The sequence below is a fragment of the Salvelinus alpinus genome, chromosome 2 (assembly GCF_045679555.1).
Source record: "Salvelinus alpinus chromosome 2, SLU_Salpinus.1, whole genome shotgun sequence".
Classification (NCBI taxonomy): domain Eukaryota; kingdom Metazoa; phylum Chordata; class Actinopteri; order Salmoniformes; family Salmonidae; genus Salvelinus; species Salvelinus alpinus.
This window is the reverse complement of record NC_092087.1, coordinates 114,905,166-114,921,171: the sequence shown is the minus strand read 5'-3', so window position 1 is coordinate 114,921,171 and position 16,006 is coordinate 114,905,166. Positions and strand designations below refer to the sequence as shown.

The following is a 16,006-nucleotide window of genomic DNA, read 5'->3' as shown; positions in this document are numbered from 1 at the left end:
CATTTCGTCGAACACCTGATTTGTTTGGTATTGGGCTCGTTCGACATTGCAGCCGACAGTGCAGGTGGCTGCTGACTGCTGATTGACTAATTTACAAATCACCTTGCATCATAAATAACTACTCATTATTATTTATAGATCAGTAAGCCAGTCACCGTTTACCCACAATGCAGCATGTATTTGATGCTCTCGAACACCGCCAGTGGTTTAATATATGACATAATGGCTACGCTGCTACGGCGTGTGACTTCATCTATAAAATGTGGCTGTTCTAAATTCTGTGTCGCTCAAAGCCTTGAGTAATGAACCTATTTTGGACACAATTGGCTGGAAAGAGCCAAAGATTCAGGAAGCTTGGTTTCCCCATCACTACTTTTCAGCATGTTTTCTGTGAATTAGACTACGGGAGTTTTGTAACTTTTTCCACCTTGGCTTACTGTTAGTTGGGTTCTAACTGGTCTCCGGTAGTTGGTCTCGCTGACCATAACCGTACTAGTTGGCTACGCTGGTTAGGCTAATAGCTAGTTGGCTAGATAGCTAATGTTAGCTGGTTGGCTAAGATAACTGCATATAGCTAATGTTAGCTGGCTGGCTAAGATAACTGCATATAGCTAACATTCTTTGATATTTGGTTAGATGGCGTTATGTATTTACAAAACTGTGGTTTACTTTAATCACTCAAGTCATGAGTGCAAACGATTGGTTTAAATTGAAGTTCTACATTTAAAGTTATTTCTGTTGTAGTTTACATCATAGGGAATAGGCTGGTCCTCCATATTACTTCACACCTGACTTTGGCATTCTTCTGAATTCTGATTGGTTTTATGTAATGACTCCAAAAATAGAACAGTGAGGTGTAACTTTGCATTGGGACTTTTAATATTTTGTTTTAAATTTTATAAACAATACAATACATACACATACAAACAATAACTACATTAACTAGAACACATCTCCATTAACTACATCACACCTGCCCAGACCCACTAGAACACATCTCCATCAACTACATCACACCTACCCAGACCCACTAGAACACACCTCCATCTCCATTAACTACATCACACCTGCCCAGACCCACTAGAACACACCTCCATCTCCATTAACTACATCACACCTGTCCAGACCCACTAGAACACACCTCCCTCTCCATTAACTACATCACACCTGTCCAGACCCACTAGAACACACCTCCATCTCCATTAACTACATCACACCTACCCAGACCCACTAGAACACACCTCCATCTCCATTAACTACATCACACCTGCCCAGACCCACTAGAACACACCTCCATCTCCATTAACTACATCACACCTGTCCAGACCCACTAGAACACACCTCCATCTCCATTAACTACATCACACCTACCCAGACCCACTAGAACACACCCCCATCTCCATTAACTACATCACACCTGCCCAGACCCACTAGAACACACCTCCATTAACTACATCACACCTGCCCAGACCCACTAGAACACACCTCCATCTCCATTAACTACATGACACCTGCCCAGACCCACTAGAACACACCTCCATCTCCATTAACTACATCACACCTGTCCAGACCCACTAGAACACACCTCCATCTCCATTAACTACATCACACCTGCCCAGACCCACTAGAACACACCTCCATCTCCATTAACTACATCACACCTGCCCAGACCCACTAGAACACACCTCCAGCTCCATTAACTACATCACACCTGCCCAGACCCACTAGAACACACCTCCATCTCCATTAACTACATAACTACTACAGCTCCTGCATCACTCTTCATGGCCTCAAACTGCACCATTATATTTCTCTCTGTCGCACCTTTCTTTGCGTTAACAATGGAGGATTGGTTGATTTCCAGTTTAAGATGATTGATGAGAACAGTATCGTCCAACCATCCGGTAACTTGTTTCATGCGCATCAAAGGTGAGGGTGAATTCCAGATGTTCACTGCTTGTATTGATGAAGGAGTGGAATCGATGAAGTTCCTCTGCTGTCCCCTGGAATAGAAGGAACACGTCATCAATGAAGACTTTCACAGAGCCTGATGAGCTGCTAGAATGGATTGTCAGGGCTGACAATCATATTCTTCTCTAACAACCCCACATACAGATAGGGATAATTAAATTATATTTTTAAACTACAATGACCATAATGCACTGCATGCCTACTTGTCTTGTCTGTTTATTTTACACCTGCTATGTAAAAGAGACAGAAGAATGCATGGTGGTCAATGCTATCCGGGATCCTTGGGACATCCCTACCCTAAACCCTAACCTTAACCATTTTAAATGTCAACTTCAATGTGCTAGGGACGTCCCAAGGATGTATCGCTACCTGAAAATACATTATCTAAGTGATTGATAGTTGGTATTCAGCAGTCATAAAGCCTTATTTACTTTAATGAACTACTAAAATAGTGATTTTGTCAGACAGCATAGACAGCAGCTCTACACTTTTTTGACTGACTGATCCATTCACCCTTCCATCCCTCCTCAGCTTTCCTCTCCTCTGAAGACCCAGTGAGGGTGGAGCTCAGTCAGAGAGCTGTTGAGGGACTGGTTAGGAAGAACACTTCTACAGCCAGAGAGGTGAGAGGTCACACATGGTTTAGATGGTAAATATTTTTGGCCCCTTCGTGGTTCATCACGTCAGCAAAAGGGAATATGTTCCATCGTCTATGTTTATTTACATTAGTGCAAATTGTCCACTGATATTGGTGTAATTTCTCACCCCTTTTGGCTGTATGAAAGTTGATTTCCCCTCAGGCACACACATTTGTTCTTCGATATTATGAAGGTCATTTGTGTACAATGTACTTTACCCCACATCTCTTTTGACATTGCTTATGGATATTCAGTGGCCTGACTGCATCCAGACTATGTCAAAGGCCCATCCTGGTAGATCTGAACCTAATGCAGTTTAGAGTGATCGGATGACAGAAGTCACATTTAGGTGCCAGGTGTAACTGAGGCCGTAGATGCTTCATATCCATTACTTTTAATGTTTTATATAACATTACGAAATGCGCGTTTATTTCTGTGTTGCAGGGGCAGTCAAGAAATGGAACGGCAAGGCCACAGAACATGACATAAGCAGAGCTGTGGGAGACCACCTCAAGCCCCTGGTAGAACCGGGGGTGGTGTTTACCACTCCACCAGCAGAGCTGTGGGAGACCACCTCAAGCCCCTGGTAGAACCGGGGGTGGTGTTTACCACTCCACCAGCAGAGCTGTGGGAGACCACCTCAAGCCCCTGGTAGAGCCGGGGGTGGTGTTTACCACTCCAAGAGCAGAGCTGTGGGAGACCACCTCAAGCCCCTGGTAGAACCGGGGGTGGTGTTTACCACTCCACCAGCAGAGCTGTGGGAGACCACCTCAAGCCCCTGGTAGAGCCGGGGGTGGTGCTTACCACTCCACCAGCAGAGCTGTGGGAGACCACCTCAAGCCCCTGGTAGAGCCGGGGGTGGTGTTTACCACTCCACCAGCAGAGCTGTGGGAGACCACCTCAAGCCCCTGGTAGAGCCGGGGGTGGTGTTTACCACTCCACCAGGCCTTCAGCAGGCTGGAAAAGTGATACTGTTTTTCATACTAAGACGGACCAAGAGTCTGTTGATTGGTCATTGGGTTCATTTGTTGAAATCAAATCAAGCTTTATTTATACAGCACATTTCAGACATGATGCAACACAATGGCTTCACACGAAAAAATTAAAAAATTAAAATAAACAGAAATATTTAGTACACAACAAACAAAAGACTAATGAACATTCTAAGGAAATTCCATTAAAACACTAATTGGATGCAATATCCAACCCAAAATATTAGCTTGTTTTTTAGAAGGGGTTCTGAAAGACACTATGGGGGTGTCCACTGGAAATTGACTAGTAACAACAACTGGGACCTAAAAGACACCCACCATGAGACCCACTAAATCTGCCCAAGAAGAGGAAAACAAAAGAAAAACCCACAACAAACTTAAAGACAGGAAGCAAACCAAAAAGGTGGAGCAACTAAAGGTGTTGACTCTCCACATCTATCAAGACAACTGGAGCACTGGGCCAGACACTCTTAAATAGAACCTAGACCAGCTCAGGTGAAACACCTTCCCACTAACGAGATGGACAAGCCAGCACAGGTGTAACACGGGTGTAACACATACTGACTAACAAGGTGACACCAATCAGTGCGTCCTACGTGCTAACGAGCTAATGAGCTAGCCATGCTAATGAGCAGGACGTGCATTCAGAGCCTGGATTTCCCCCAATGAGCCTAATATCCATATCATGTTGAAACCAATTGATAAGGGGGCAAACGTTTAGGGTTCTGTAACACCTAACGAGCTAGACGTGCTAACGAGCTAGACGTGCTAACGAGCAGGACGTGCTAACGAGCAGGACGTGCTAACGAGCAGGACGTGCTAACGAGCAAGACGTGCTAAAGTCCAACCTCAAAACATAAATGGATAAACCAAAGTCTGTAACACCTTCCCCTTAGGACAACAAATATATTTTATATTTATGACTCAATTTATTAGGATTGTTAATAAAATTGATTATAGACCGATTTATTATACTGCGTCCATGTGTATAAGCTGCAAGTACGTTGAAATTAAATAGTTTTCTTTTCAACTTTCAAGTAAAACCAAACTTATATTGTACGTCGGTCATAGTCTTATTTTCAGTGACATTTTGCTAGGTGGGATATCCCCAAAGTCACAGTTTAAACGTGTCCAAATCAATAGTCCAAATGCAGAAACAGTTTGTGATAAATTGAAAACCTAAACATAAAATGTACTATATACACTAACATATGCCACAATAATCATATTACTTAAACAAGCTCCTTATAAACTGCACAAGCACCAAAAACGCTGTTGTTTTGACAAGTAGCAATACATCACTGATACCGATTAGGGGGGAAAATCAGGTTGTATGTGCTGTTGAAACTAACACAACTAAAAAAACACATGGAAATGGGAGATATATTTTACCTCACTGGTTAGAGGACAACCTGCAGAAAACAGTCAGCTACATTTTGGAGTGATGCATTTAAATTTAGGGGTCGCTAAACAAAGGAACACAACACTTATTTGTAATCACTCATCGATATCATGTTGAAATCAATTGTGCCGAGAGGAGGGAGATGAGGTTGCATGTCCTGTTAAAACTAACAGCTCAAAAACCACATGGAATCTGGGAATAATGTGAACATCCCTGGTTAGAGGACAATTTATAGAAAACAGATCGCTACATTTTGAAGTGTTGCATTTTGATTCAAGTGGGTCACCAACATGGTAAGTGTAACACAGCTCTTTTTGTGTCACTTTTTTGTTAAATCACATGAATAGTACTCTTTCAAGAGCCTGGATTTTTCCTAAGGCTGAAATCAATTGAATGGGGCAAACGTTTAGGGTTCTACATTGTGAAATTCCTAAAAATACTCCTTCTACATTGTTAAAAACGTTCTACAATGTGACATTAATTCATTGATATCATGAAACAACTCCTTCATGTATGTATTTTCTGATGTTTGATCAGAGATCTTTTATCAGAGTATCTCTTGTCACATTGATCACAGCTATACGATTTATCTCCTGTGTGTTCTCTCTGGTGTAGAGTCAGATTGCCAGATCGACCAAAACTCTTCCCACATTGAACACAGCTGTAAGGTTTCTCTCCTGTGTGTATTCTCTGGTGCACTGTCAGCTCTCCAGATCGACCAAAACTCTTTCCACATTGATTACAGGTATAAGGTTTCTCTCCTGTGTGTGTTCTCTGGTGTATAGTCAGATTGCCAGATGTAGTAAAACTCTTCCCACATTGATCACAGCTGTAAGGTTTCTCTCCTGTGTGTGTTCTCTGGTGTATAGTCAGATTGCTAGATGTAGTAAAACTCTTCCCACATTGACCACAGCTATTAGGCTTCTCTCCTGTGTGTATTCTCTGGTGCCTTGTCAGATGGCCAGATGTAGTAAAACTCTTCCCACATTGATCACAGCTGTAAGATTTCTCTCCTGTGTGTGTTCTCTGGTGTAATACCAGATGGCAAGATTGACCAAAACTCTTCCCACATTGACCACAGCTATAAGGTTTCTCTCCTGTGTGTGTTCTCTGGTGTTGAGTCAGAGTTCTATATGCAGCAAAACTCTTCCCACATTGATCACAGCTATAAGGTTTCTCTCCTGTGTGTGTTCTCTGGTGTAATACCAGATGGCCAGATTGACCAAAACACTTCCCACATTGACCACAGCTGTAAGGTTTCTCTCCTGTGTGTGTTCTCTGGTGTTGAGTCAGAGTCCCATATGCAGCAAAACTCTTCCCACATTGATCACAGCTAAAAGGTTTCTCTCCTGTGTGTGTCCTCTGGTGTAGAGTCAGAGTCCCATATGCAGCAAAACTCTTCCCACATTGATCACAGCAAAAAGGTTTCTCTCCTGTGTGTGTTCTCTGGTGTCGAGTCAGAGAGCCAGATGCAGTAAAACTCTTCCCACATTGATCACAGCTATAAGGTTTCTCTCCTGTGTGTGTTCTCTGGTGTACTGTCAGATGGCTTGATGTAGTAAAACTCATTCCACATTGACCACAGCTATAAGGTTTCTCTCCTGTGTGTATTCGCTGGTGTATTTTAAGTTCTGATGAAGATTTGCAACCTTTCCCACAGTCAGAGCAGCAATGAGATTTCTTCCCTGTGGGTCTCTGCTGGTGTTTCTGGAGGAGTTCTGATGTGGAGAGACTCTTCTCTGCCTCGTCAGCATCATGAGGTTGTTGAGGCTCCCCAGAGGATCCACGATAGTCCCGTCTCTCTCCTGTGTGAACAAAAAAGTCAGACAGATGATTGAAGGCCCACAACAGCGGCAATTCACTGTAAAAGGTGATGCCAACAGCATAACCATGATGTTGTACAACAATTGATGTCTGTAATGAATGTTAAAATTATTTGACAATTGTCTTAAAAGAAGCAAGAAGTCATATTTTGTCTTGTTTTCACATTAGTAGTAACATCTAAGATTGTAGACTATAAATTAGTTATTCATGTTCTTGAGACTTTTGGTCTCCAATATTGGCCCTGTGTAGCTAAAATTGCAGCACGAGGGCGATGCATAAACAATCTGGTTGTAGAAACTCCTCCCTGCTAGTTATGGACGTAGTATATCTGGTAATAAGGAAACCACTAGTTATGGATGTAGTATATCTGGTAATGAGGAAACCACTAGTTATGGATGTAGTATATCTGGTAATGAGGAAACCACTAGTTATGGATGTAGTATATCTGGTAATGAGGAAACCACTAGTTATGGGTGTAGTATATCTGGTAATGAGGAAACCACTAGTTATGGATGTAGTATATCTGGTAATGAGGAAACCACTAGTTATGGATGTAGTATATCTGGTAATGAGGAAACCACTAGTTATGGATGTAGTATATCTGGTAATGAGGAAACCACTAGTTATGGGTGTAGTATATCTGGTAATGGGGAAACCACTAGTTATGGATGTAGTATATCTGCTAATGAGGAAACCACTAGTTATGGATGTAGTATATCTGGTAATGAGGAAACCACTAGTTATGGATTTAGTATATCTGCATAGAGCAAAAATGGTGAGCCAAGATTTTAGTTTTTCCACAATGTATTCTGAATATTACAGCACAAGATCAGGAGTGCTACTCAAGGAAACTCACATTAAGCTCTGTGTCTATTCACTAATTCACCACCATGGGGGAAAACTCAGGGGAGTTCTCATAGGCGGACAGCAAAAATAGCCTCCATTTCCAGGTTAGAGTGCATTTCACACTACTTTGGATTATAACTGTAAGGCTCGTTTGAATGTCCTGATTGATATGTTTGTGTTATTGTCTAAAATGTACTACTTTATATTTAAAAACGACTTCAACCAGTAAAATGCTCTTTGGCTCCATCAGCCTGACAATGAGGGTTTGTACACGAAGTGTTGAACAAATTGGCCCATAACTTCACCTAACAACAACACAGACCTAGGACTATAAATAATTTAATATTTCAGGTGAAACATGGAAACTAAAATGTCTTTGTCATGACATTTCATAACCTGAACACCAGATAATTTTGTGAATAATCCCACTAGGCTACTCTGTAATGGGTTGTCATTCTAAATGTCCTGAATAAAGGAAAATAGCTCTGTGTTTTGTATAATAGTCTATCCATCAAGGAACAGTTCTCTACACATTATGAGCTAAGTATCTCTGTGTCCAAACAGACTAACGAGGCCCTACAGTAAATCAATCAGACAATAACATTATAAACATCAATTTGTTAGGGATGTTGGATCCAACATGGAGCACGGCATAACTGTCTTTACCAGAGTAATGAATGAAGAAGCACTTTGGTTGTTGTTGCATGTCGTGATGTTTGTAATTTGACTGTCAAAATTGTCCGACAGCAAGATCCAGTATTTACGTTGAAGTTTATCATAAGCTGACTATAACTACTGTTCCCTGAAGGAGGGAAACTAGGTTTTCATAATGCTGACCCAAACGGATACTAAATGAAACAACCCCTGGCAGACCACCCAGACCTGACCCCGCAAGATACGCCAGTTTTGTCAATTTATTAAATTGTCGTTCATTTGAAACACTCCTGTCAATGTTGAGTAAGGACGCACACCTGATTGCGCATATAGAAGTAGGATTAGTCTACCTGCCTATAAATGTGCCCATTTGGGGATGTCTGATAGTACTTCTCATTGTCTTAACGCTGCACCACTAATGAGTTGTGGAGCTTCTCAAAGTAATTTTTTCTTCACCTCAAACAGCAAGTAAACAAAGTCTTAATGAAATCAATTGCGAATGACAATAGTTCCTCAAAGTATTTTCGTAAAATATTTCCAGCTCTCGCCCTTTCACCATTCGGCACTTGATTGGTTACACTTCTCCTTCCCCCATCCCTCAGCTGTTTACCAAACCAAGTCTCTGGGCAGCCATTTTGTTGCTGTTTAAAAAATCCACACAACCCAGCAATCTGCAGTTCAAACAATAACAAATCTGTCATTCCACCACTGTTTTGGTAATAAGATGATTATGGGGTTGGAGAAATGTAACTAGAGACAGACAGACCTATGGATGCAAGGACTGACTATCCAAGATATCAACATTATAGTTTTAACCATGTTGAGGCTATACAGGGTTGATTTACATTGTTTCTAAACATTGGAGTAAAAAAAGCTTATTTGGGGTTCTGATGGGCACAACAGTTGAACTAAGCTCATGAGGCATGTGTTATATTCTTCAAGAATCAATGGCTATAAATAAACAATTTAAAAGTCACAATATGGATGTAGCAATTGCAGATTTCCCCTTTAACACCACACATCAGTTCAACAACTGCAGAGTTTGTACCTCTGTTTTTAAGACAGTACTTACTAGTGTTAATCAGGGAACGGTTTCCCAAAACCATCTTATGGCTAAGTTCATCGTTAGAACCATTGGATGCCTTAAGATGTGTTTGGGAAACCGGGCCCAGATATCCAGTTTCCTCCTCCTCCTTTTTCGATGTAACAGTCATCTCTTCCTCCTCCTCTTTCACTCCATAAACTGAATCCTCCTCCTCTTTCACTCTGAACGCGTCTTCCTCTTCTTTCACTGAAACGTCTTTCTCTTCTTCTTTCACTGTAACAGCCCCACCCTCTACTTCTTGTTTTACTGTGATATCCTCATCTCCTTTAGCAGGAGAGTAGCTTAGTGACCGCATGGTCGGGGATGTTAGCTAGCTAGGCTAATGCTAACTTAACAAGCCCGCTTGCTGACTAATAACAACACCGTAAATATTAAATTAAATCGGATAACTAACTAGACGATAGAAGTGGGTTTAAAACACAGTGGCTAATATACACTAAAGCGTCTAAAGAGCTATATTTGTTCGGCTATTTTGTCTAGCAAGCTACCGAGGTGTCTGACGAACTGTTGCTGCTGCTGAAAGAAACGTTCCGTCCACTAGATTATACGTCACACCAACAGCGTCGCCTTAAATTTCTAGACCGCCATCTGCTGACTGGAATGGGTAACGCAGTTGAGTAAAATTTATATTATATCTTCAGACAACAAGTTAAAGTGTAGGGAGCATTAGTTTTTACTCACCAGTGTAACAATTCAGTGTGGTTAAAGACTTAGTAAGCTAGTTGTAGTCACGATATGGTTACCTATAAGTGCAAACAGTTATGTTTGTTTGTTTTTGCGTTATTACATATTTTTTTTTACTTATTTCGGGAAATCTTCTAAACTACCCACAATGCACTATTTCCCAAGGTCATATGGATGATCTACTCTGTGCTACTGAGTTTGTATGCCAGTGTAACGGTGTAACGGTGAATGAAGCTACATGTTTTAAATATATTTAACCTTTATTTAACTAGGCAAGTCAGTTAAGAACAAATTCTTATTTACATTGACGGCCAACCACGGCCAAACCCTAACCCAGACGATGCTGGGCCAATTGTGCGCTGCCCTATGGGACTCCCACTCACGGCCTGTTATGATACAGCCTGGATTTGAACCAGGGTCTGTAGTGACGCCTCTAGCACTGAGGTGCCGTACCGTAGACCACTGCGCTGCTCGTGTGTTTACATTACACTCGGTGTAATACACTCAGTGATAAAGGTATGGGATTCTGGGTAATCTACAGCAAATTTTTTGAGAATTTGAAAATTGAGTGGTCCTGGGATAGAAATGTATAAAGTTGACATTACATCCTAAAAGCCACGTTTTAAATCATACATTAGCAATTTATGTTTTAGGAACTACTGTTGTTGGTTTGGTGTCAAATAAGCCTCTCTTTATATGTTATTTGCCAAATCTCAGTTTTCCATGTGGGTTTTATGCTAAAGTTCCCTCTTTCAAGTTGGTATCTAACTGGAAAATGCATCTTCTTTAGGAGTGCTATTTTTACCCTGTCGACTACTGATCATTCATCCACACTGTGTGTCTCATCAATGCAGGTCATTAATGACAAATGTATAAAGTATATGTTTTATAAACTAATGAACACCAGCCAGTTTATCAGCCCGGTTTTGTTAGTTTAGATGTATTATACTTCTTCGCCACCAGAGGGGGACATTGAGTCATTTTCCAGGCTAATTTTATATATTTTGATAGTAAAATGGATGACAGTTTATTCTGATGTAGTGAATATGAGACCCTTTTTGTTTTGTCAACTTTTCGATGGGGATGTTATGTTTGATATCGGAGGTACGAGGCCTTGAAAGCATTAAACTTCAAAGCAGTGTGCTGATGCCTGTATCACTTTATCAGCAGCACGTGATCAATGACGTCTGAAGATTCGTTTAATCGAACAACCACCTGATTGGTTTGGTATTGGGCTGTTTCGACACTGCTGGCGACTGCCAACTGACTGCTCTACAAAACATCTACATCATAAATAACTATTATTTAAGCAGTGTGTCACTTTATCAGCATTGATCAATGACTTCTGAAGGTTAATTTTCTCCCATCATTCTGTTTGTCTCTGATCTTTTGATCTGCAAACACGTTTAGGTTTTGTTAGTTTGGTTCTAAATGGTCTCGGTGCTGGCTGGCTACGCTTGTTAGGCTAATAGCTAGTTGGCTAAATAGCTCATGTTAGCTGGCCCGGCTAAGATAACTGCATATAGCTAATGTTAGCTGGCTGGCTAAGATAACTGCATATAGCTAACGTTAGCTGGCTGGCTAAGATAACTGCATATAGCTAATGTTAGCTGGCTGGCTAAGATAACTGCATATAGCTAACGTTAGCTGGCTGGCTAAGATAACTGCATATAGCTAATGTTAGCTGGCTGGCTAAGATAACTGCATATCGCTAATGTTAGCTGGCTGGCTAAGATAACTGTATATAGCTAACGTTAGCTGGCTGGCTAAGATAACTGTATATATCTAACGTTCTTTGATATTTGGTTAGATGTTGTTATGTATTTCCAAAACTGTGGTTTACTTTAATCACTCAAGTCATGAGCGCAAATGATTGGTTTAATTTGAAGTTCTACATGAAGTTATTTCTGTTATAGTTTACATCATATGGAATAGGCTGGTCCTCCATATTACATCACACCTGACTTTGGCATTCTTCTGAATTCTAATTGGTTTAATGTAATAACTCCAAAAATAGAACAGTGAGGTGTAACTTTGTATTGGAAATGTTGGAATTGTATTAATATTTTATTTTATATTTTATAAACAATACAAAACATACACATACAAACAACAACATCATAGAAACATTAACTACATCACACCTGCCCAGACCCACTAGAACACACCTCCACCTCCATTAACTACATCACACCTGCCCAGACCCACTAGAACACACCTCCATCTCCATTAACTACATCACACCTACCCAGACCCACTAGAACACACCTCCATCTCCATTAACTACATCACACCTGTCCAGACCCACTAGAACACACCTCCATCTCCATTAACTACATCACACCTACCCAGACCCACTAGAACACACCTCCATCTCCATTAACTACATCACACCTGCCCAGACCCACTAGAACACCACTCCGTCTCCATTAACTACATCACACCTGCCCAGACCCACTAGAACACACCTCCGTCTCCATTAACTACATCACACCTGCCCAGACCCACTAGAACACACCTCCGTCTACATTAACTACATCACACCTGCCCAGGCCCACTATAACACACCTCCATCTCCATTAACTACATCACACCTGCCCAGACCCACTAGAACACACCTCCATCTCCATTAACTACATCACACCTGCCCAGACCCACTAGAACACACCTCCATGTCCATTAACTACATCACACCTACCCAGACCCACTAGAACACACCTCCATCTCCATTAACTACATCACACCTGCCCTGACCCACTGGAACACAGCCAGCGCCCGCATCAGCACCATTTTATTTCTCTCCGTCACTTTCAACTTTTAGATAATAAAGCATTTGACCTTTCTTTTGAATTAACAACAGCGGATTGGTTGATTTCCAGGTTTTAATTAAGTATAATTTTTAAGATGATTTATGAGAAAAGTATCGTCAAACTCTGGGGTATCTCACTGCACCCTCAAATGTCATGTTTGAAATATACAGACAGACAGATTAAAAGTAATTTTACATTGTATAACTGTACATCTGACAGCCAACTTTCTAACTCCTCCCATAACTTTATGACGTCATAACATTCCCAGAAGGATTATTGAGTCATTGTTAGTTTTACACTGAAGACATGACTCTGCCGTTGTGCTGTAGAATTTGTGAATTTTGTCTCTTGTATAATAAGGGACTATCATGTGTCCCAACATCACAGGCCACAGACTTTGATGCAGTTAAAGACTTCTAAAAGTGTTTCCGCAGTTTAAGATCAACTGAGTTTTTTAATGGGGTTTCTCCCTGTGCACCTGCCAATGTAAATCCTTTGAACGAGACAAGTTACCAGACAGGACATATTGCTAATGTTCTTCCCATTAATAACCTGAAAGACAATTAACTTGTGGGCGGTGGTGGTGATGACGTCCTATTCGATGACGTCGTCCATCAGGATTCCCAAAAAAAGAAGACGCTCTGGATTGATCACTGGAGTCAGATGTGAAGGAGGAGGTTGATCATCTGGAGTCAGATGTGAAGGAGGAGGTTGATCATCAGGAGTCAGATGTGAAGGAGGAGGTTGATCATCAGGAGTCAGATGTGAAGGAGGAGGTTGATCATCAGGAGTCAGATGTGAAGGAGGAGGTTGATCATCAGTGAACCTCTAGGATTGTGGCTGGGCTGGCGTTTCCACTTCCAGCTTGGTCATATATTTTGATACATTGAATGTTGATACTGTGAAACTATGTTATATATTTGTACCTCCTGTTTCAGGAAGTGATGTCACTAAGTACTGGCCCTATATTTACAATGCATTCGGAAAGCATTCAGACCCCTTCACTTTTTCCACATTTTGTTACGTTACAGCCTTATTCTAAAATTGATTCAATAATTTTTTCCCTCATCAATCTACACAATACCCAATATTGACATCACAATACCCTATAAGACATCACATTGCCCCATAATGACAAAGCAAAAACAGCTACATAAATGAAAAAAATAGATTTTCTTTAAAAAACAAGGACATTTCTAAGTGACCCCAAACTTTTGAATGGTAGTGTACATCTACATGATGTATTGTTACACCATGTAGGAGCAGTATAGACCTAGTCTGTTCAATATATACATCTACATGATGTATTGTTACACCATGTAGGAGCAGAATAGACCTAGTCTGTTCATTATATACATCTACATGATGTATTGTTACACCATGTAGGAGCAGTATAGACCTAGTCTGTTCATTATATACATCTACATGATGTATTGTTACACCATGTAGGAGCAGTATAGACCTAGTCTGTTCATTATATACATCTATATGATGTATTGTTACACCATGTAGGAGCAGTATAGACCTAGTCTGTTCATTATATACATCTACATGATGTATTGTTACACCATGTAGGAGCAGTATAGACCTAGTCTGTTCATTATATACATCTACATGATGTATTGTTACACCATGTAGGAGCAGTATAGACCTAGTCTGTTCATTATATACATCTACATGATGTATTGTTACACCATGTAGGAGCAGTATAGACCTACAGTAGCTAGCTACTTATTTAGATTTAGTTTGACTTAATGAAACTGCCTTAAATGTGCTGTAATAAACATTTTTTATTCGCACTAATCAATCAACACATTCCTGTCTTTGTATCTCTCAATATAAAAGTATTATTTAATTAAATCCATTTAAAATAATCTTTGTCTGAAAATAAATTGTGATCCTCAACTGCGTTTCCCCTCCAGTCAGCAGACGGCGATGTGCGTCTTTCAGGCAACGCTGCCAGCGTGACGTATAATCTAGTGGACGGTTCTTCATAAACAGCTCGTCAACCACCTCGGTAGCTTGCTAGACAACATAGCCGAAAGATTCAAGCTATTTATACGCTTTCGGTGTATATTAGCTACTGTGTTTTCGACACACTTAGGTCGTATCTACTTGTTAACCTATTTAATATTACGTTATTTTGTATTAGTCAGCTATAGTAGCTGGCTGGAATAGTTAGCACTAGCCTAGTCGCTAATGATAGTTAGCTAGCTAACATCCCCGAACATGAGGTCAGTAAGCTTCTCCCCTCCTGCTAAAGAAGAGGTCTGCTGGACGGAGAAAGAAGCTCTGGGGCTGAACATTGTCGTGAAAGAGGAGAAGGAAGAAGAGGATGTCACAGTAAAACAAGAAGTAGAGGGTGAGGCTGTTACCCTGAAAGAAGACGAGAAAGACGTTTCAGTGAAAGAAGAGGAAGAGGCGTTCAGAGTGAAAGAGGAGGAAGATGTTACAGTAAAAGAAGAGGAAGAGAAAGAGGAGAATGCAGTTTTTGGAGTGGAAGAAGAGGAGGTTGGAGATCTGTTTAACACCAGTAAGTACCGTCTCTGCAGTCGTTGAACCAATATGCAGTAAAGGGGTTCTACACTTTAATGTTGTTCTGTAGGAATGGCTGAAGCTACACTGTAACGTGTAGAATATCAAGAGTGGACCATCAACAAAACGTTAACAATTGATCAAATGTATCTAATGACAATGCCTGAAATACTGTAGTCCTCAATATCTCCTATTAGATTAGCCCAATATGTAGTCTTAAAGGGGCAATCAGCAGTTGTTGCATCCATTTTGGGACTTATACATTAATGATATGTACCCATTGTTTCTTGAAGAAATCACTTATAAATGCCTCATGAGCTTAGTTCAACTGTCGTACCCCATCAGAACCCAAAATATGAGCTTTTTTTTACTCCAATGTTTGTCAGTAAATATAAACAAACACTGTATATCCTCAAAACATGGTTATAACTAGAATGTTGATATCATGGATGGTTGCATTTCTCCAGCCCCATCCCTCAGCTTTTTACCGAAACAGGCTGGGAGTACGCTTTGTTATTGTTTCTACTGCTGATTGCTGCCCCCGT

General features: G+C 40.8%; 4 protein-coding genes across 6 annotated transcripts in view; 2 read left to right on the top strand and 2 right to left on the bottom strand.

Annotated features, from left to right (window-relative positions):
- Nucleotides 1-16,006, top strand: part of LOC139548778 (zinc finger protein ZFP2-like) — a 497,157-nt gene that overhangs the window by 353,488 nt on the left and 127,663 nt on the right. The gene's annotated exons all lie outside the window — the stretch shown is intronic.
- LOC139549320 (zinc finger protein 664-like) overlaps nucleotides 1-16,006 on the bottom strand; it is a 110,429-nt gene that overhangs the window by 60,227 nt on the left and 34,196 nt on the right. The window lies entirely within an intron of this gene.
- LOC139549359 (zinc finger protein ZFP2-like) lies at nucleotides 4,259-6,628 on the bottom strand. Its single transcript, XM_071359788.1, has one exon. It carries the CDS (start codon nucleotides 6,570-6,572, stop codon nucleotides 5,511-5,513), a length of 1,062 nt encoding a protein of 353 aa, XP_071215889.1. The 5' UTR covers nucleotides 6,573-6,628; the 3' UTR covers nucleotides 4,259-5,510.
- The window catches only part of LOC139548133 (zinc finger protein ZFP2-like), a 176,629-nt gene continuing 175,543 nt past the window's right edge, over nucleotides 14,921-16,006 (top strand). For both annotated transcript variants that reach the window (XM_071357556.1, XM_071357567.1), the window contains exon 1: nucleotides 14,921-15,459. In XM_071357556.1, the coding sequence (XP_071213657.1) occupies nucleotides 15,156-15,459 (304 nt within the window). In that variant the 5' untranslated portion in view covers nucleotides 14,921-15,155. The remainder of the gene's footprint in view (nucleotides 15,460-16,006) is intronic.

Bases quoted from the DNA above. Each gene is read 5' to 3' on its own strand.
- LOC139549359 (XM_071359788.1), bottom strand. From the start codon at position 6,572: ATGAGTTTTACTACATCAAGCCATCTGACAGTACACCAGAGAACACAC.